The 20,652-nt window shown below is 42.3% G+C and overlaps 1 protein-coding gene across 1 annotated transcript in view; it reads left to right on the top strand.

The window, feature by feature from the left end:
• Nucleotides 1-19,867, top strand: part of ERGIC2 (ERGIC and golgi 2) — a 25,133-nt gene extending 5,266 nt beyond the window's left edge. The window contains exons 3-14 of the mRNA XM_082255346.1: nt 7-115; nt 3,614-3,660; nt 3,739-3,809; nt 4,889-4,929; nt 5,325-5,426; nt 7,356-7,451; nt 8,728-8,783; nt 10,716-10,814; nt 11,959-12,056; nt 14,364-14,526; nt 15,108-15,187; nt 19,751-19,867. Of these exons, the coding sequence (XP_082111472.1) occupies nt 7-115; nt 3,614-3,660; nt 3,739-3,809; nt 4,889-4,929; nt 5,325-5,426; nt 7,356-7,451; nt 8,728-8,783; nt 10,716-10,814; nt 11,959-12,056; nt 14,364-14,526; nt 15,108-15,187; nt 19,751-19,819 (1,031 nt within the window). The 3' untranslated portion in view covers nt 19,820-19,867. The remainder of the gene's footprint in view (nt 1-6; nt 116-3,613; nt 3,661-3,738; nt 3,810-4,888; nt 4,930-5,324; nt 5,427-7,355; nt 7,452-8,727; nt 8,784-10,715; nt 10,815-11,958; nt 12,057-14,363; nt 14,527-15,107; nt 15,188-19,750) is intronic.
• The last annotated feature ends 785 nt before the right edge of the window (nt 19,868-20,652 follow it).

The raw sequence follows: 20,652 nt of genomic DNA, 5'->3' as shown, positions 1-20,652 counted from the left end.
TCCCAGTATCTCTCCTGGCCTTCACTTTGATGGGTATCCTAACAGTGCTTGAGTTCCTGGTGTATCGAGAGACCTGGATGAGATACGACTATGAAGTGGACAAAGACTTCACCAGGTGACAGATAAAAAATCTCTGAACATCAGAAAGGAAAGGTTTAGAGCTGGTTCACACTGCCCACACACTAAACCTCAGCTGTTTAGTACATGGCCAGCTCCCCATTCTGGCTGCAGTGAGCCGGTGGTAGGGTGCAGTGTGAAGCACGTTTTACCACATCACTTTTTTTTTTTTTTTTTTTTTACGACCTTTATAGGAAGATCACAAAATGACACTTCATTCATGTCATCGAACAGAAGCATGGTGTGTTGCGCTGCGCTGCTGTACAGTGATTGTGGTGCCTCCCTGTTCCTGTGCTCCGATAAAATGCAGACATGCTACATTTTATTACAGCTCACGGCAACGCAGTTCCAAGTTACATTTTAGTGTGAATAGAACACATATAAAATAATTGTTTACTTTAGTGGTGACTGGTGTTCTTCCAGTGTGAAAAACACAGATCACCACACTATATGTGAACAGACACTCGGTATTAAAGTTTAAACGAGGTGAAACTTCTAAAAGCCAAAATATGGGCTGCATGTGCAGTTACTCTGTATGCAACGTGCATTGTTAATGGCGGACATACAGTACATGCAGTGGTCAGTTGTAGAACAATTGCCAATTGATTTAGATTGATTGTTCAGAGTTTGGTTTTCAGCCTAAAAGAAGAAATTATTTCTGAGAAACAAAATACTTCTAACTTATGCAACAAGGAGCACGGTTATTGAGTGAATAATATAAAAAGTAACAGCGCCTCCCTTTTGAAGTATAGTGCTATATAGTGTAAAGCAGCCTGCAATTTAAGTGCAATAGACTTAAATAAAGAATAGTGGGTGAAGTGAGGCACTACCACTATATCATGAACATAAATAGAAACTTGCCAAATATAAAACCAGTATAAACACAATAAATGCTGTAAATTCCACCAACTGTGACGTGGGTCAGTATAAAGGTGCAAATATATAAATAGAAGAATACCAGTGCTGGTATAAAATGTGTTGTGATGACAAATACTAATAAATACGTGCACGAAATATATAAAACAATGGTGTTACATAAACGTAACCAACCAATATATATAAATAAAATTATTTGAAGTGAAGCATGTGCACTACATGAAAATGAAAATTTTCAAAATAAAGTGCTTGTGCAATGAAGGTAACCATATAGTATTCTAATGTGGGACTAACACAAATAAGGTGCCCAACAAGAAATATTAAGATGATGATGACACACAAAATATTATAATAAACCAGTGTCCATATGAAACTAAGTGGAGTGATAGCAATCTTGTGCTTGAACTTGTGCTTCTTTCAGTGGTACCGTGGACTATATGATCCTCCACCCAGTGAGTCGTGGCCACTTACCAGAAGCACTCAGGCCTTTGGGGACCTACAGTGCTTGTAGAACTCAAATTCCTTTGGGGCCACCACCTCCTCCTAGGTGAAGACTCAAGGATACCTTTTATCCAATTTGTTTCCAGTATGTTTGGCTCAAAGGCTTCTATCCATAGTGTCTCAAGAAAATGCAGGGATAAATCTCCTAGTGCAATAGTTTTTTTATATATTTTGTGCACATATTTATTAGCATTGTCATCACAACACGTTTTTTTACCAGCACTGGTATTATTCAATTTATATATTTGCACCTTTATACTGACCCACGTCACAGTTGGTGGAATTTACAGCATTTATTGTGTTTATACTGGTTTTATATTTGGCAAGTTTCTATTTATGTTCATGATATAGTGGTAGCGCCTCGCTTCATCCACTATGAGTGAATAATGTCCACTAAAGGAATCAAAAGACATAAAAACTTGTGCCAACATAAATGTCCATACACAACCATGTGCTTCAATCCAAAGTGACTAAATGGTGATATAGTAATCCTCTTAAGTGGTTCTACACATAAAAGTGAGCTGTGCGTTTTTCCACCACATTCAGATACACACCCTCAGATACAAATTGAGATTCATAATAATATCTGGGAATAGATCCTCTCAGATGGGAAACCGTCCCACAATAGCACGCCAATCCAGCCAGGTGATATCTCTGTGTATATGCCACATGGAATCAGGAAGGAGAGAAAATGCTTCTCATCATGCAGTATAAACAATTTATTGGTCATACGCTTAAAAATTACACTTACAGTAATGTCGATCAATAAGAGCCTGGTAAAAGTAGCAGGGAAGCCAATTTCCTTTCTACCTGCACTCCAAAATGGCGGAAGTGAGTATATCTGAGCAATATAAAAATCCTATGCAGTAAATCTCTGCAACGTGCACACATTTCTCTACGAATACTTTCTTCCCCCTCTGTGAGGTCTGTGAGGTCCCTTGCCATTGCCAGCATCTTCTCCTTCAGTCAGATCAGTCAGAAATCCATTGAGCTCCTAACTTTATGTAATGAACTGACAAAGGAATTCTTTCACATTCTCTGTGGATTACAGCACACTTTATTTGCAGGTAAAAAAATGTGCATTTATTTTTTTACTTTGGAGCCTGTAAAGCATTGCACCAGAAATCAGCAGATCGTGGGTGCAATGCAGGCTCCTGCAGACTCAGTGTAGCTGTCTGCCCTTACCTTCAATATGGGCGGGCAGTTGGTTCATTGAATCTTTCTTGACTGAAGTATGAGGATGCTCACCACAAGCAGTCAGCTGCAATGGATTTTGGTACTTGTAGTCTATTCATTCACAAAACCTCTGTGAAGTAATGACACGACTGTGTGGGCGGAGCTCTACATGGCCGCACTCTTTTCAAATTGTGACTGTGGGTGTGGGGAGAAGAGTCCTGGTCCTCTCATAGGGAGGGAGGGGGGAAAGCTGCAGGGAGGGAACATGTAACATGTTCCACCCTAAAATGCGTGGCACATGCAACATGTTCCCAATGGTGAACTTCTCCTTTTAAGGGCTTGTTCACACTAGCGCAAAATGGTTTGGTCATAATTTTATCGACCCCCCCCCCCCCCCCCCCATTTCTATCCCCTTTAGCTGCAGAGGCAGCGGCCCGGGATGTACACATGCGGCGTTACTTTGCGACTGCGGCAGGAGTTGTACCCCCTGTCTCTTTCAGCAGGTGGCCAGCAACCATGCGCAATGCACACTGTTGCGGAGCACTAGTGCAGGGTTCCGCGGGTAAAGCAGACGGTGAGGAGAATGCAGATCGCTCTTCAGAGACCAGCAATAGCGTGAATGAGCCCTAACAACATTGTTTGAAATATAATACAAGATCTATTCTTATTATTTTAACAGGGTCATTCATTAGGTTTATGGACCTGTAACTGCTTCTCCCTCCTTTCTGCAATAAAGCCCAGTCTTTGGGTGAAAGGGGAAGGCTTAATGTCTGTCTGTCTGTCTGTCTGGAACAATAAAGCTATTCATGTTAGATTTTAATGGCATGCCGCCAGCATTTTGTGGAATGATTCTCTACATTGTTAGTTTGTCTCTCCAGTTTTTAAGTTTTTCCACTGGCCTCATTTCCATGAGTGATTTATACCTATCTGTTTTTTCTACCAGTAAACTTCGGCTGAATATTGACATCACAGTAGCAATGAGGTGTCAGTGTAAGTATCTTCTTCTGCAGCAGGTGGCGCTGTTCTGTCTTCTTTCTGCCTCTTTATAATATCTCTTGTGTTCCCCAGATATTGGCGCTGATGTCTTGGATCTGGCCGAGACCATGGTGACGTCCGCAGAGGGTCTCGTGTATGAGCCGGTAAATGCAATTGTTTTTTATTTTTTTTATTTAAAAACTATCGGGGTCATAAATATTGTTTGGTTACAGAACAGGGTGCATTTTGTTTTGAGTGTAGTTATCTACTATACACTGGGATGTCCATTTTGGATGATTGTGCACTTTAAAGCAGCCTTTCTTAGAGGGTACACAGAGAACCAATTTAGGGGTTAGTGGGGAAAAATGCTCTTAGATTGATGGTCAGAAGAAAGCTGTACAGTGTGTGGTCAGAATGGCACCACTAAATTGGGTGTCATGACTCTGACTGGGGCAAGTGTTATTTGCCCTGGAACTGTGTGGGCATAATGAAAGGGGAGGTCAAGGAACCCCTAGCAAACCTCTGGAGGAGCTCTAGGGTTCCACGATACCCTGGGTTAGAATGACTGCTTTAAAGCAAACCTAGGGTAGAGCAACAGGTTCACATTGATGGGCTCCACACAGCAGCAATTGCTCATCTTTATTTCAACATCCAGTGAATCTTATGGACATTAGAACTAGAAGGTTGCAAAGACTTTGATAGGAAGGGCCAGCATTGATAGCCAATCAGGCTTTCCTGCACGCACAAGTGCTGTAAGGAAGCTTGCTGACAGGAGGAGAAGGATTATCTTATCAGTCTTCTGCTACTCTTTCACTGTTCATTCACAAGCTGAGGGCAGAGAGGTGACCATGCTACATTACTTAACCAAACCAGGGAAAAGTTAGGTCACTAACAGGGCTGTGTCTCATAAAATACATAAAGTAGGCAGTATTTCTGCTCAGTGGTGACAATTTGTTTCAGGCTCACAGGACAAGCAATCTGTTGTGCAAATTTTCAGTACAAGCATAGTAGTCTACCAAAACTGATTAAAAACAATAGAATCTCCGTGTGACTAATTTTATCATGACCTTTTAGTTAACATTGATAGTGACTTATTGTCTAATCTCCTATAGAGGAGAAGTATACTATTATGTAAATTAATTGTAATACTCAAAATCTGAAACTAAAAATGCACGTGGTCATTTTTTTTCTTTCACAAAGACCATAAAACTCAGCAGCTCTTTGTTAACCTCTTATTTCCCAGGTGATCTTTGAGCTGACCCCTCAGCAGCGGCAGTGGCAAAGGTGAGACAGGAGCCTGGGGTGGATGTGGAGCCAACAGGAGGGGCTATAGTTGAATATTTGTGTAGGGGATGCCAGAAACAGGGTATGCAGGGGGTGGTATATGAGGTGGGCTGCACGGGGGGGGGGGGTATAGGGAGGGGCTGCATGTGGAGGGAAGTATTGGGAGAGGCTATGGAGGAGAGTATGGGGAGGTGGTATAGAGGGGATTGCAGGAGGGAAGTGTGGGGGTGGAGAGTAAGGGGAGGAACTGCAAAAGTTTGGGTTGCTGTGGGAGTCGAAGCTCTGTAAAAACTGCAGGATGTGTATGGGGGGGGGGAGGAGGACAACAAACGAGGGAGGTATGAAGAGGGGCTGCTGAGTGATGTCACATTAAGATCCCCTGTCTGTGCATACAGGATGCTGCAGCAGATCCAGAACCGATTACAAGAAGAAATCTCACTGCAGGATCTTCTCTTTAAAAGTGCTATGAAGAGCTCCGTCACCGCCCTTCCTCCCAGGTGAGAGAACAACCAATGTGAAAAACTCATCCAAATTTGCCCCTGAATCCCATAATTTTTAACCATTTTATCTTAGAGCAGGTCTGCCGGGGAAGAACTATGTAGGTTGCCATTGTTGACTGAAAATGCTAACTCCTGTCTATCATTCTGACCTATAGCAAGGTTTCTCAAAGAGGGTTCTGCAAGAGGTCCCCAGGGGCTCTGCTGGTGTGAGTGATAAGGAAAGGTCGCAGGGTGCCTGTGAGGAAGGTGGTGGCAGAAACAGAAGCAGTGTAAAACCTGGAAGAATTGCAGAGGCCTGACTGTGCTTGTACCCATTGAGAAAATTGACACCCTTCTGTCCTCCAAGAGGCGAATGCAGCAGAGAAGGTGTCCAGGAAGTGGGGAAATGCCCCTGCAGGGCAAGTTTCTGACCCTCCCCTACAGGGGTGTTGTGTGACCTTCATGTGTGCAACCTCCAACAGGACAGTGGTCTGCCCCCTACAGCTAAGTTTCTCAACCGGAGTTCTGCAGTACCCTAGAGTTTTACAAAAGATTCCCAGGAGGTTCCACAACTGGAGGTGACAGAGCAAATAAGGGAGAGGAAGTAATGTGTTTGGTAGGAAGATGGTGGCTGGGCTGGCACAAGCAGAGGTAGTTTAAAGCCCTGTGGAAGTGCAGGGCAGGCACGTGATCTTCTACGTGGCAGGTAACTAACCCTCTACAGGACAGATGTCTGACCTCTACATGGCATATGTCTTGACTCCTAAAACAGGGATTTTTAACAGTGGTTTGACCACTGGAGATGGCCGAGTACGGTCGGGAGGGGGCGTCTTGTAAAGCATGGTTTCCTAATCATTGGAGGTTGCAAGGTGAGGAGAGGATTCGATGTGTGGTGGAAAAAGAAGCAGTGTGAAGCCTGGAGAAATGTGCAGGGTCCTAACCGTGCTCATACAATGTGAGAACCATGAGTGTCCACCTTCAGTAGGGCAGGTGTCTGACCCCCCCCCCCATCAGGGTTCTCCAGGCTGCTGGAGCTGACAGAGCAGAGTGAGAAGGGGATGCGATGGGGTTGATTTTCTAACACTGGAGAGTGAAAAATCTGGGACAGCTTTGCACAGAAACCAATAGGCTTCCAGTTTTTTTTTTTTTTTTTTTTGTCCAAGCTTAATTGAACAAACTGAAGCTAGAAGTTGATTGGCTACCATCCACAGCTGCACCAGATTTTGCACTCTCTGGTTTTAGTAAATCAACCCCAATGTGTCATGGAGGAAATGAATGGCTTGGCTGGTAGAAATGGAGGTAGTGTAAAGCTCAGAGGAAGACATGTATACAACCCCTTACAGTGCAGGTGTCCACACCCCCACAACAGGGTCATTTACTCATTAGGTCAGGGTTCTAAAGCTGGAGTTGGCATAGCAGCATGAAGAGGATGTAATGTGTGGTAGAAACAGAGGCGGTGTAAAACTTAGCGGAATGTGCAGCAAGGTTCTGACTGTGCCCACACAGTGAAAACTATGATTTCCCCCCTACAGTAGGGTAAGTGCAAGCAAGCCCCTACAGCAAAGTTTCTAAACCTCAAAAAAATAGGGGGTTTCTGCTGTTGGAGGTGGCAGAACAGGGTAAGGAGAGGATGCAGTGTCTTGGGGGGAGGGTGGTGGCTGGTCTGATGGAGACAGTAAAAAGCACAGAGGAACGTGCAGGGTACTGACTTGCAGGAAATGTTTTCTTTAGAAGGAAAACTATAGGGTCAGAATTTTAGTTGTTTTTTATTTTTTAACGTTCATACATTTTAAACACCTGACGTACTGCTGACTGAGGAACAGTCTCCCTTCTAGCAGCAAGAAAAAGACAAGCCATTGGCTAGTGGGAGAGAACTGCGCCATGTCTGGTTAGACTGTTCATATGAGGCCTAACATCCAGACTAACAATTTTCACCTGTGATTGCAGGGAATTCGAACCTACAGAGCCGCTGAGCGCCTGCCGGATCCATGGGCACCTGGAAATTAATAAAGTGGCTGGAAATTTCCACATCACTGTGGGCAAGTATGTCTATCTGTGTTGCATGTCACCAGAGGCCAAGAGGAAGTGATGGAGGGATTATAAAAGAAATTTTTTTTTTTTTTTTTAACTCTTAAAATGTGTATCAATGCCTGTCCTCTCTCTCTCTCTCTCTCTCTCTCTCTATATATCTATATATATATATATATATATATATATATATATATATATATATATATATATCTCTATAGCAATGATCCCGCTTACCTAGTAGCATTGAGTAGACCAGGATTGGTTCCCATTGGATAAGAGAGATGTGTATTTTCCTATTTAAGAATTTCATTTGCTGATGTAGCGAGAAAGTGGAGTGCCCAAACAAGTTTATAAATTAACTAAATTATTAACACTTAACTTCTAAAATCTTTATTTCCTAAATAAGCATTGCTTATAGTTTTCTTCTGTGCCAGTCACTTGGCCTTTCTAAGAAATATTACCACTTTCTACATGCTTTTTGGCAGGCAGCTTTAATTCTGGAGAGTGCAAAATCTGGGGTAGCTGTACATGGTAGCCAATCCGCTTGTTCAATTTAAGCTTTGACAAAAAAAAAAAAAAAAAAAGCTGGAAGCTTGTTTCTATAGAGAGCTGCACCAGATTTTGCACTCCAGTTTTAATAAACCAAGCTCTATCTGTTCATTAAAGTCCTCCATAAGCAAGTAAGTAATCTGCATTTTGCACAGCAGAGTAGTTACTGGCCAGAGATGAATCATTTTGATGCAGTTAACCAGCATGTATTGCAATATATGCAAAGTTTTACTAGAAGAATCTAAGATTCTGCAGTGTGCAGAGGGTTACCGTAATAGAGAATATTCATTGTCGGCATGAGGTCACTATTGAACCCTGAAATGCATAGGGGAGCGGTCTCATGCTTTCCTATAGGTATTGCATTTCACTGCACTAATCTGGTGGCCTGGGAAACCAGTTGCTAAGTTGTGTGAATGTGTAGGTCAAGTACTCCAAAAATGTTGCACAACATGGCACCCCCTGCACAGCTGCAGCAGATAATTTAGCGCTGCAATTACCAGTAAACGCAGTGATTTTTCTGATGAGTTTAGCACGGCTGCAGCATTTTCTGCTTAGTGTTACTAATTCATAGAATGATTATTTTTTTTCGCCCTTTGGCTTTGTGTCTCAAATGTAAACGTGCAGTCTATATACAGATTTCCTGAGAAGGTCCTGTGTGTTCTAATCTGTTGTCAGTGCTTGGCCAGTTCTTATTGAACACCTCATCACTTACACTTTTTTTTTTTTAATCTATCTGCAGAGCAATCCCACATCCTAGGGGCCATGCCCACCTGGCAGCTCTTGTGAGCCATGACAGTAAGTATGATCCTTTATCCCCCCTTGTTGCTCTTAGTGTTTATTTCAAATTTGAGAACAGCAACCAATCTGGTGAACAGACCTCCAAGCCCTACACTTTGCAAGGTTATCCTTAAAATTACAAATCCAGAGCCCATACTAGAAAGCTTCATGTCACCACTACTGTGTAAATATTTGCTTTCATAAGACTTCCACAGAGTTTCAAATTAATTGTTTTATAAAGAAAAAAATGTACTCTAATGCAGCTATCGTTTAACAAATTTTATTACAAAAATAGAAATTCTAAATTCTCATGCTTCCTGAGCAGCATTGCTGATTGGAGTACTGTAGAGAGGACATGCTGCTGGAGACCCATATTTCTGTGCGAGAACAGAGGTGCACAGAAAAAAAATACATAGCTTCAATTGGTATTTAACCACTTGCCGACCAGCCGCCATAGTTTTACGGCGGCAGGTCGGCTTGATTACGTGAAACGACGTAGCTGTATGTTGCTTAGTGCAGTGGTTCTCAATTCCGGTCCTCGGGACCCACTAACAGGCCAGATTTTAAGTATTACCTTGGGGGATGCAGACTAGAATACTGCAATCACTGAGCAGCAAATGAGATCACCTGTGATGTAATTTAGTTATCTTGCAAACCTGGCCTGTTGGTGGGTCCCGAGGACCGGAATTGAGAACCACTGGCTTAGTGTAACAGATAGTGGGGGCACTCGCTTGCCGCCGGAGGTGCGCACATGCACCGATTGGCCAGAGGGGGAGCCAATCAGTGGGTCCAGCCGTCGCGATGTCCACTGGCCACCTGCGATCGCTCCCTATGGAGACAAAACTGCGGTTTGCTTATGAAAAACAAGGCAGACTGCTGTTCAGTGATGAACACAGGGATCCTGTGTTCATCCTATTTAGTAATACAGGTCTCTGTGTTCATCTAGTGAGTTCATCCCCCACACAGTTGGAAAGCATCCCCTAGGGACACACTTAACCCTTTGATCTCCCCTGGTGTTAACCCCTTCCCTGCCAGTGTCATTAGTACAGTAACCGTGCATATTTTTAGCACTGATTACTGTATTCGTGTCACTGGTCCCCTCAAAAGTGTCTGATCTGTCCGCCGCAATGTTGCAGTCCTGCTAAAAATCGCTGATCACAGCCATTACTAGTAAAAAAAATAAAAAATTAAATAAATTAAACTGACATAAATCTATCACCTAGTTTGTAGATGCGATAACTTTTGCGCAAACCAATCAATATACACTTATTAGGATTTTTTTTTACCAAAAATATGTGGCATAATACATATTGGCCTTAATTGATGAAAAAATTTGATTTTTACATATTTTTTTAATTGGGAATGTTTTTATAGCAGAAAGTAAAAAAATGTGTTTGTTTTTTTTTTTTTCTTTTGTTTTTATCAGAATTATTTATTTTTTTTGTTTATAGTGCAAAAAATAAAAACCCCAGGGGTGATTAAATACCACCAAAAGAAAGCTGTAATTGTGGGGGAAAAAAGAACGTTTCGGTACAGCGTTGCATGACCGCGCAATACTGCAGTGCTGTATCGCAAAAAATGGCCTGGTCATTAAGGGGGTAAAACCTTCCGGTCCTTAAGTGGTTAAAAGACATTTGCTTTTAAAGTAAAATATCTGGACTGGCATTTCTGGTCTCATGAAAAGATTGGTTATCTGGCTGCTTCTGGCTTCTATACTTCTGAGGCACAAGCTTTGAACGAATAGCGGTAACAGAAATTCAGAGAAAATTTAAAATATTATTTATATTCTTGCTGGCTCAAAATATTGACTGTTGAAGCCAAAATATGGCAACCAAACTACTCGGGGTCAACCATTGGGATCAACAATCGCAGTCCCTGATTTCTCTGACAGGTGCACTTTTATTGTGAAAACTAGATCTGCTGATTGCTTGTGTCCCTTCCCTAATTTAGGCTACAACTTCTCTCATCGTATTGACCACATGTCCTTTGGAGAACTCATGCCGGGAATTATAAACCCCCTGGATGGTACGGAAAAAATTGCAGAAGAAAGTAAGTTGCTTTTTCTTTTTAATAAATAACATTTTGTCATCTGCTGTAACACAAAAACATTTTTTTACTCATTAAGCAATTCCTGAATATATATTTAAAAAAAAAACACCTACATCAATGTCTCTGGCTTCCTTCTCCTTCCAACACTAGCAATCCTCATAGGACAGAATGACAGTCATTCTGCCTATTTCCTGTGAGCTCAGCCCATGCCTACCCCTAGGAGTCACATTATTACATAGGATGAGCTCACAGTGCTCCAGGACTGAGCTGCACTCGCACATCATTACGTGAGTGACCGTCAATCCTCAGAGAATTGGTGTCTGTTGTCAGGACCAGGCACTGCAGTACCTAATAAAGGCCACTAGATGGTGTAAGGCACACATCTAAAAAGAACATTCCTGCGTAGGAGATAAAAATGGGAAGTTGTATCCTAAGGCCTATATTACACTTATGAATCTTGCAAAACTCCCCAGTGACAGTCACACTAAAAAGGGCAGAGAAACTATTCACCTGTTACTATAATATTAATCCTTAAATTCGGCATACTGTTCTTTGTCAGAAAGAAAGTCCTTTCTCTGCCCTCTCTAGTGATCCTGATGCTGTTCAGCTGTCACTAGCTGTAGTATCGTTAGTGTAACATGGGCATTTGGACTAGTAGAATGCAGCTGGAAAAGTGTTGCTTTCTAGTTTATTTTTTTTTCACTGGCACCTATGAAAGGTGGCAGAAAGGACTAATACCAGAGCTGACTCTACCATCCAAACGAGAGTAACCTCCAGTAGTCTTAAGATTCAGTAGTAAGGGGAACTACTCAAGGTAGGCTTAAAGCCCCACAACCAGCCATGGGTGCCAAGGCTTCAGGAGACCCATCCTCGCTCCGAATGTGACTGGTGGTGAAGCTTCTTTCACTTTTGGTTTGTGTATTTGGAACGAGGACAAGTTCCCTGTAGCCTTGGCACCAGTGGCTGGAGATGTGGCTTTAAGTAAGGGAGTATAATTAAGCAACCTCTTGGAGTGAAATGTGTTCATTGAAAATCAGCATTTTGGCAGTAGTGCATCTTCTCTTAACTTTACTTCAGTAGTCTACCCTGCACTGGAGAAATGATGTCTGGGATCAGATTTCCTAAATATATTTGATTTTTGCAGGTAACCAAATGTACCAGTATTTCATCACCATCGTCCCAACCAAACTGCACACCCGGAAAGTTTACGGAGACACCCACCAGTTCTCGGTGACGGAAAGGGTGAGTCTGCAAATTAAAAAAAATAAAAAATTGTTTCTTCAGTTAGGATTTCAGTGCAGAAGAATCAAAGAATTAGAAGTCAAATTTTACATGTCCACCATTCAGATTGCACTTACCTCATTTCTGTAGTAAAGTGGTGGAAAAATATGAAAAGAAAAAAATCTGAATCTCTGCAGTTGTTCATAAATGGACATAGAATACCACAATTCCAAATTTCTAATTTGGTTTAACCTATGCTTCTTCTTGTATAACCTCACTTTCATGCTCCAATGTTTGAGGGCAGCTGTAGTGGGCTTGGTGGGGGTGGAACTCCCTGACAGGCCCTGATACAGGGCTACTTAGAAGATAATATAGTCATTTTGGAGAACAGGGTATCTGATCACCCAAGTTTTAAAGCAGCATGAAAATTAGAAATGAATGCTCCCATATACAAATTTTAACTTCAGGAAAGTCAGATGGGCCCAACCCCTTTTAGCTCCCAACTGGTAATTTCCAGCATCTATTACGTTTGAAGCGGAACTGTTATCAAATGCAAAGTGTAAGGTAAGTATACTTTGTGTGAGGGTTCTTTTTATCTTTTTCGTAAGTAATTTTTTTTTCATGGGGTGGAGAGGTTGGCTAAAAGTCAAAGCCAAAGTTTCTTCTGCATCCCCTAATCAGAATAGTAGTGACATTTTTAAAAATGGAATTTTAGGGGTTCTAAGGAGGCTTGGTGGTTTTATGAACCCAAGACTTGTGACGACAGAAAGCACTATGCATTGGTTTTGAGAATGATGCCTAGGGAAGGCGAAAAGATCTTTCACCGAGTAGAGGTAAAAGCCATAGGACTATGCAACTTGGGCTGTTTTTGTGAGGCAATAGTACTTTTCCCACAATCACTTCCTTGATAAATTTATCAAGAAATTCCCAATAGGGGCATTCACTGTCAAAAAGCATGTGTATAAAGCCCTCTTACAAGCAGGTTCAGCAGACCAGACGTTTAACTACAAAAAGAAACATCCTAGAAACTAGAACATTCTCTAGAGCAGTGGTACTCAACTCCGGTCCTCGGGGCCCACTAACAGGCCAGGTTTGCAAGATAACTAAATTACATCACAGGTGATCTCATTTGCTGCTCAGTGATTGCAGTACTCTAGTCTGCATCTCCCCAAGGTAATACTTAAAATCTGTCCTGTTAGTGGGCCCCGAGGACCGGAGTTGAGGACCACTGCTCTAGAGTATCCTCACAAAGCCATAGGGCTGAGGGCCTCCGCTGCAATTGTTCTAAGAGAGAAGGGGCATTAGAGACAGGCTCATGTTCTCTATTATTTGTCTTGTACAGTTCCAATAGTCTGGCAAAAATATATGGCAGCAATTTCTGTCTGCAGAGCTAGACCTGCAAGGTGAAATGAGGCCTTTAAGAGGGTTTCAAAATACTTAGCAACAGAATCCTTAAAGAGGGAAGGAACATCCTCTTTTAGTCACTATAAGGTGTTTATTGACAACTCAGATGGCAGGATCCACTACCAGAAAAAGCCATTTTTCCTTAATTTCCTGTTCCTATAGGATAAGTTTCAGTAAAAAGCATAGGAGTGAATTTCCTTTCAGGATAAGACCAATCCTTGTGTAGTGCACATTCATTTTGTGCGTTGATGAAAAAAATCTGTTTGTTTTGCCAGCCTCTTTGTACCCATAGGGACCGTTTCTTTCTGTGGAGAATATGATGCTTCCAGGCAAAAAAAATAATAATATATAGTTTTCACTACAATACGCGTTCCATCGCGTTTCTCTATTTTTTTTTTCTCAAACAGGTGGTTTGATAGTTCCTATTATGATTTATGAAGAGAGGAAGTGCAGCTTTTTCTGGCTCCTGGGTACCGAAAGTGCTATGAGTGCTGAAAGTTTTCCAAATACATCAGACTAGATGTCAGAACAATCTGCTTTCGTCAGATAGGATGAATGGTGTGCACCTGAGAGGGAGCTAGAGTCAGAGGAGGGGAGTGGTGTCATAATAGAACAAGGGCACAGGTATCACCCTAAGTAGTGTACTGTGATTTCTTGTTAGGCCATCAGCAGAATGCATGATTCTCAGCTTTTTTTGTCCCAGCTCCCTTGTGCTGTGATCTGCTACTGCTAAATTGAGGGGATCTCTGGTGAGGTGGAATTCTTTATTTGCTTGGAGTTGTTAAAGGGCAAAACATCAAAAGGAAGAATCAAATTGGTCCTCATTGATAGCAGACTTACCTTTCCTCCATTTTATTTGGTAACATCTGTTGTGCACACCAATCCCAGACTCTGACACTCTATTGTCTATGTCTTCCCCTACAGGAGCGTGTGATCAATCATGCTACAGGCAGCCACGGCGTTTCCGGTATATTCATGAAGTATGACATCAGTTCCCTGATGGTGACAGTCACAGAAGATCACATGCCACTGTGGAAGTTCCTTGTGCAACTCTGCGGCATCATTGGCGGCATATTCACTACCACAGGCGAGTTTGTGGTTGCTTTTTGAAAATTTAATTTATAGTCCAGCCTCCAGAAAGATATAACGGACAGAAATTATTGCAGTTCTGTATGAAGTACACCTTTTTAAAGTAATTTTTTTTAATGCAAGCAGTGTGAATACCTGAATCTAAGTATCGGCCTCTGAGTCCCTTTTACAGGAGGGCAAAACAGCACAAGGAGCCAACCAGGTTTTTGCAAATAGTGACAGACAGAAGCTCATCTGTTTGCTGCTTCTATTGCAGTCCAGTCAGAGGAACATGTGGATGTTACCTGCAGTGGATAAAAATCAGGTTGGTGCCTGGATAGAGAAAGTGGAAGCAGCAGAATGGAGGCTCATCTCTTTGTCACTCTGCTCTTTAATCCTATCAGCATGCTTCTTGCACTGCGGCACACCTGGTTGGCTCCATGTCTTGTTTCTCTCGTTCCCAGTCTAAACTTGTCTGTATATGGATTGCAGAAGGCTGATACCAATTCCTCACACATGGCATAATAGAAAAAATGTAGGTGGAGTTGCATGAAAGATATTGTCACTCCCACACTCACTGATGCTTCTCCTTGATTGCAGGTATGATCCACGGGTTGGCCGAGTTCTTTGTGGACCTTGTATGCTGCCGTTTTAGGCTGGGAGCTTATCGGCCCATTGAAGTGAGTTCAGATCTTATGATCCAACATAAAAAATAGATTTTCCAGTATTTAATGTTAGGGCAAAGCCGGTTACTGCTAAAATATTCAAGATACTTTTACCTGGACAGTAATGAGTTTACATCTTTGATTTACTGTTCGCATATTTTAGACACTTCCTGCAAACCGATGTACCTGTACGTCGGTTTGCAGAAGTGGTTGTACTGGGATGATGTCTTCAGCTGCAGGCATCAACCAGTACCATTTTTTAGAGCCCGCTGTCAAGTTTCAGGAGATGGCAGCCGATGCGGCTCAGCAGCCTCTTGCCCGTTATCCCAGCAAGCGGGAGGGGACGTTCACTTCCCTCCCTCCTTCCTTCCCTCCCTCCTTCCTTCCCTCCCTCCTTCCCTCCCTCCCTTCCTTCCCTCCCTCCCTCCCTTCCTTCCTTCCTTCCTTCCCTCCCTTCCTCCCTCCCTTCCTTCCTTTCCTTCCTTCCCTCCCCTCCCTCCCTCCCTCCTTCCTTCCCTTCCTCCCTTCCTTTCTTCCTTCCTTCCTTCCTTCCTTCCTTCCTTCCTTCCTTCCTTCCTTTTCTCCCTCCCACGGCTCTGCCCGAGTCTCCCGTCCTACCGGGATACTCGAGCAACCAGCCAGCATGTGCCCTGGCTGGTTGGAGTCCAAAATGATGCCGGATTTGGCTTCGATCAGGTTTCCGATCATGTAACCCGGAAACGACGCCACAACGTCGGCCGCCGATTTAAAAAAAAAAAAAAATGGCAGTATTCAAAAATGCCGATTTCAAATACTTTGAAGTGCAGTGGAGGGGTCTGGGGTAATACTGTCACAAGGTATTTTTACATTGCTTGGGACCGCAACAATAAAAGTGATCAGATTTTTTTTTTAAAAGTGTTTAAAAATAAAAAATTTAATAAAATAAATAAGAAAAGACAAACAAAAAATTTTTTTAAAGTGCCCCTGTGAGCTCGCGCATGAAAGAGAACGCATGCGTAAGTTGCACCCACAAATGAAAACGGTGTTCAAATCACATGTGAGGTATCGCCGTGATCGACAGAGCAGCAATAATTCTAGAAAAAGACCTCTTCTAACTCTAAACTGGTAACCGTTAAAATGTTTTAAAGCGTCGCCTATGGTGATTTTTAAGTACGGTAGTTTGTTGCCATTCCACGAGTGTGCACAGTTTTAAACTGTATTATGTTGGGTATCTATTTACTTGGCGGGACATCATCTTTCACAATCTACAAAAAAATTGCGCTAACTTTACTGTTTTGTTTTTTTAAATGCAGTGAAATATATTTCTCTGTCGCTCATTGACAGACGCAGTCCTCTTGATTAATATCAAATCGGGTTATACTGCCCTCTACAGGAGTAGGACACTAGGCAGAAGGAAAACGTTCTGGCCACACCTTAGGGGCAGTCCCAGAGGGTATATCCTCTCACTTCCTGCTACAGGATGTCAGTTTTTTTCTATCTGCTGGTTCATAGGGATAAGGTGGTTCTTCGTCCGAATCCATCCTTCCTTCCTAAGGTGGTTTCAGAGTTTCATCTGAATGAGGACATTGTATTGCCTTCCCTATGTCCTAAGCCCAGTCATCCTCGGGAGTTTGCGTTACATTCCTTGGATGTGGTTCGGGCAATCAGGGTATACCTGAAAACTACGGACTCGTTTCGTAAAAAACGGATTCACTTTTTGTGATCACGGATGGCCCCAAAAAGGGGTTGCCTGCATCTGCCGCGACTATCTCCAGATGGATCAGACAGACGGTGGTACAGGCTTATTCTATTAAGGGTCGGAATCCTCCGTTCCCTGTTAAGGCGCACTCCACTCGGGCGCTTAGTGCTTCCTGGGCCTTCCGCCATCAGGCGTCAGTGGTCCAGGTTTTCAAGGCGACTACTTAGTCGTCGGTTCATACCTTTACGAAATTGTATAAGGTTGAAGTGCTGGCATCGTCGGATGCCTCTTTTGGCCGCAAGGTTCCTGCAGGCCGCTGTGTGAGGAGACTGTTGGTCTACCTCGAGGGTTTGTTGGGTTTTTCACTTAGGTCTCATCTTTTTGCTCGATGAGTCCTTGATGCTTCTAGTTGGCTCCGGTTGGGCCTTCTGGATTTTGATTTCCCCTCATTTGTGGCACTGCTTTGGGACATCCCGATTTGATATTAATCAAGAGGACTGCGTCTGTCAATGAGCGACAGAGAAAAATGGATTTTTGTAAAATCTTACCGTAAAATCCTTTTCTCTTAAGCTCATTGACAGACGCAGTACCCGCCCCTCTACTTTTGAGTGAGGTTGGGTTAAATTCTCTGACACTGCGTTGTGACATAACTGACATCCTGTAGCAGGAAGTGAGAGGATATACCCTCTGGGACTGCCCCTAAGGTGTGGCCAGAACGTTTTCCTTCTGCCTAGTGTCCTACTCCTGTAGAGGGCAGTATAACCCGATTTGATATTAATCAAGAGGACTGCGCCTGTCAATGAGCTTAAGAGAAAAGGATTTTACGGTAAGATTTTACAAAAATACATTTTTTTTCCCAAAAAATTGCGTTTTAATACCGCGTGGCAAGAAATATTGCAACAACTGCCATTTTATTCTCCAGAGTCTGCTAAAAAAATATATATATAATGTTTGGGTGTTCTAAGTAATTTTCTAGCAAAAAATATTGATTTTAACTTGTAAACAACATGTTTCAGAATTTAGCTTGGTCCTTAAGTGATTAAAGACCAAGCCTTTTCTGGCAGTTTTCGTTTACATGCGACAATTAGTATTTTTTGCTAGAAAATTTCTTAGAACCCCCAAATATTATATATATATTTTTTTAAAGCCGCGGCCCTTGAGAATAAATTGGTGGGTGTTGCAATTTTTTTATGTCATATGGTATTTGCGCAATGGTTTTTCAAACGCAATTTTTTGGAAAAAAATACACTTTTTATTATTTATTTATTTTTCATTTTAATGCTAAAAAAATACTATCAATAATCCAATTTTTTTGGTAAAATATAAAAGATGATGATGTTACGCCAAGTTAATATATACCAAACCTGTTACGCTTTAAAATTGCCTGTGCAACAGCAACAAACTTAAATTTTAGTATCCATAGGTGACGCTTTACAGGTTACCACTTTAGATTTACACTGGAGGTCTGGTGCTAGAGTTACTGCCCTCAATCTGACATTCACGGTGATACCTCACATGTGTGGGACTGTTGCTGTTTGCTTGCATGCGGGACTGTCGCTTTGTTTTTTTTTTTGTTTTTTTTTTTTTTCTTTTTTCATTATTTTTATTGCTGTCAAAAGGAATGCAAACATCCCTTGTGACAACAAAAGGCATGTGACAGATACTCTTTATAGAAAGCTCTGGGGTATTTAAGACCCCAGATCCCTCCTCTGTCCATAAAGTGGTATTAAATCTTTGCTTTTTTTAAAATAACAAACCTGGCATAATTACCTGCTCCATGCAATGGTCTTGCACAGAGCAGTTTCAATCCTCCTGGCTACTCCCCCACTTTGTATTGATGCAAGGCATTGTCTTAGCGTTGTCAGCCTGCAACAGGAAGTGGTATTACTGGCAGAATCCCATCTGACATTTAGAGAACATTGACATCCTGAAGCTATTCGATGCCCAAACCTGCTCCTGTCTTTTCTCTTCAACAGAAATTAACCACTTGCTACCCGCCCACCATCAAATGACGGCGGAGTGGTGTAGCTATTATCCTGGGACGCCGTCCTATGACTGCGCACCAGAACGACCTCTTTCGGGCGCGCGGAGCGGCAATCGTGACCGCGCCGTGTTGCTAGGACACGGCACGACCCCGATCTCGGTAAATGTCAATGAGATGACTCTTTACCCATGTGATCGGCTGTGTCCAATCACAGCCGGTCACATGTAAAAATGAGGAAGTGCCATTATTCGGCTCTCCTCGCCTCACACTGTCAGAGTGTGAGGCGAGAAGAGCCGATCAGCGGCTCCTTCTCATAGGGGAGACAAATGCAGATAATCAGGGCACTGATCATCAGGGCCCTGATTTGACAAAATGTAAATAAAGTGCCAATTACTGCCTACCATCAGTGCCCATAGTACTGCCAGTCAGTGCCCATCAGTGCCTGCTCATCTAGGCACTGATGGGCACTGACTGGCAGCACTATGGGCACCGATTGTGGGCACTGATGGTACTGGCCATCAGTGTCCATCAATGCCCATCAGTGCAGCATATTAGTATCTCCTCATCAGTGCCCATCAGTGTAGCCTATCAGTGCCACCTCATCAGCGCACATCAGTGAAGGAGAAAAATTGATTTTCAAAATTTACTCACAGAAAATAAGAAAAAACATTTTTTTCTTTTTTGTAAGGAATAAAAAACCCAGAAGTGATTAAATACCACCAAAAGAAAGCTCCTATTTGTGTGAAAAAAATGATGAAAATTTCATATGGGTACAGTGTAGCATGACCGCACAATTGTCATTCAAAATGTGACAGCGCTGAAAGCTGAAAATTGGCCTGGGCAGGAAGGGGGTAAAACTGCACTATAGGTAAGTGGTTAAACTTATTAATTTTTTTTTTTTTTTTTTCTTTGCTAGGAGAACCACGCCCACAACATTTCCTCCAACCACTGCTCAGAGACTTTGCAGCCAGACCCTCCTCTGTAAATGATCAGGACTTTTGTTATAATAAACATATCTGGTGTTTTATATATACGCTGTATCTGGTGTGGGTTGTCATTGTTGGATAATGAATGATTTTCTACAACGATCTGAGGAAAGAACTGAAAAAGCTTTATACATGGTTATAATTTTTTTTTTTATATTTTAAAGCTGAACTCCTGGATGCTCTGAAAACTTCTTCTAAACCTCCCTACCTCAAACACAACAAAGACGAGCCGTTTTTATTTTTTTTTTTTTTTTTTTAGGTCTGTGATGTCATTAGTTTTTATTTTACAGCACAGGTATGCTTGGCCTCTGGAAGAAGATTACTCAGGTGGTCTCATCCATTGCTTATTCAGTATGCCCAATGGTGCATTGTTATATTATAGATGCTGTGGGTGGGACTGTAGGCATTGACAGTGAGGCACATTGGCAAAACCTGAGCATCAATCAAGCATGGGTAGGTGGGACAGGCCAGGAATCTGAGCAGCCCAGATCTTCCCATTGCAGAAGTGACTTTGCTGTTCATGTGAAAGAACTAATCGAGACGGGTGGTCCCAAGTAGAAGAGGGCATAGTGGCCACCAGTCTTACAAACATAAAAGAGTGAGCCATGAAAAGATGACAAATTTTACAGTGGCTTATGTGTTATTTGAAAAAAGCACTTTATATTGATGCAAGGTGAGACATGACATTTACAAAAGTGCTTTTAGTTATATAATCAGTTTGGCTTTATTTTTATCATTATCTGTCTGTGGCATTCTGTTCGATGGTGTAAAGGGTATCGAATAAAATGTATACTTTATGTACCATTGTCACCACCTTTAGAGTGTTAGCCTG

Source organism: Pelophylax lessonae (assembly GCF_965119305.1).
Source record: "Pelophylax lessonae genome assembly, chromosome: 4".
Lineage (NCBI taxonomy): Eukaryota > Metazoa > Chordata > Amphibia > Anura > Ranidae > Pelophylax > Pelophylax lessonae.
Note: the sequence above shows the minus strand (reverse complement) of the source record. Positions and strands in the feature narration are given on the sequence as shown.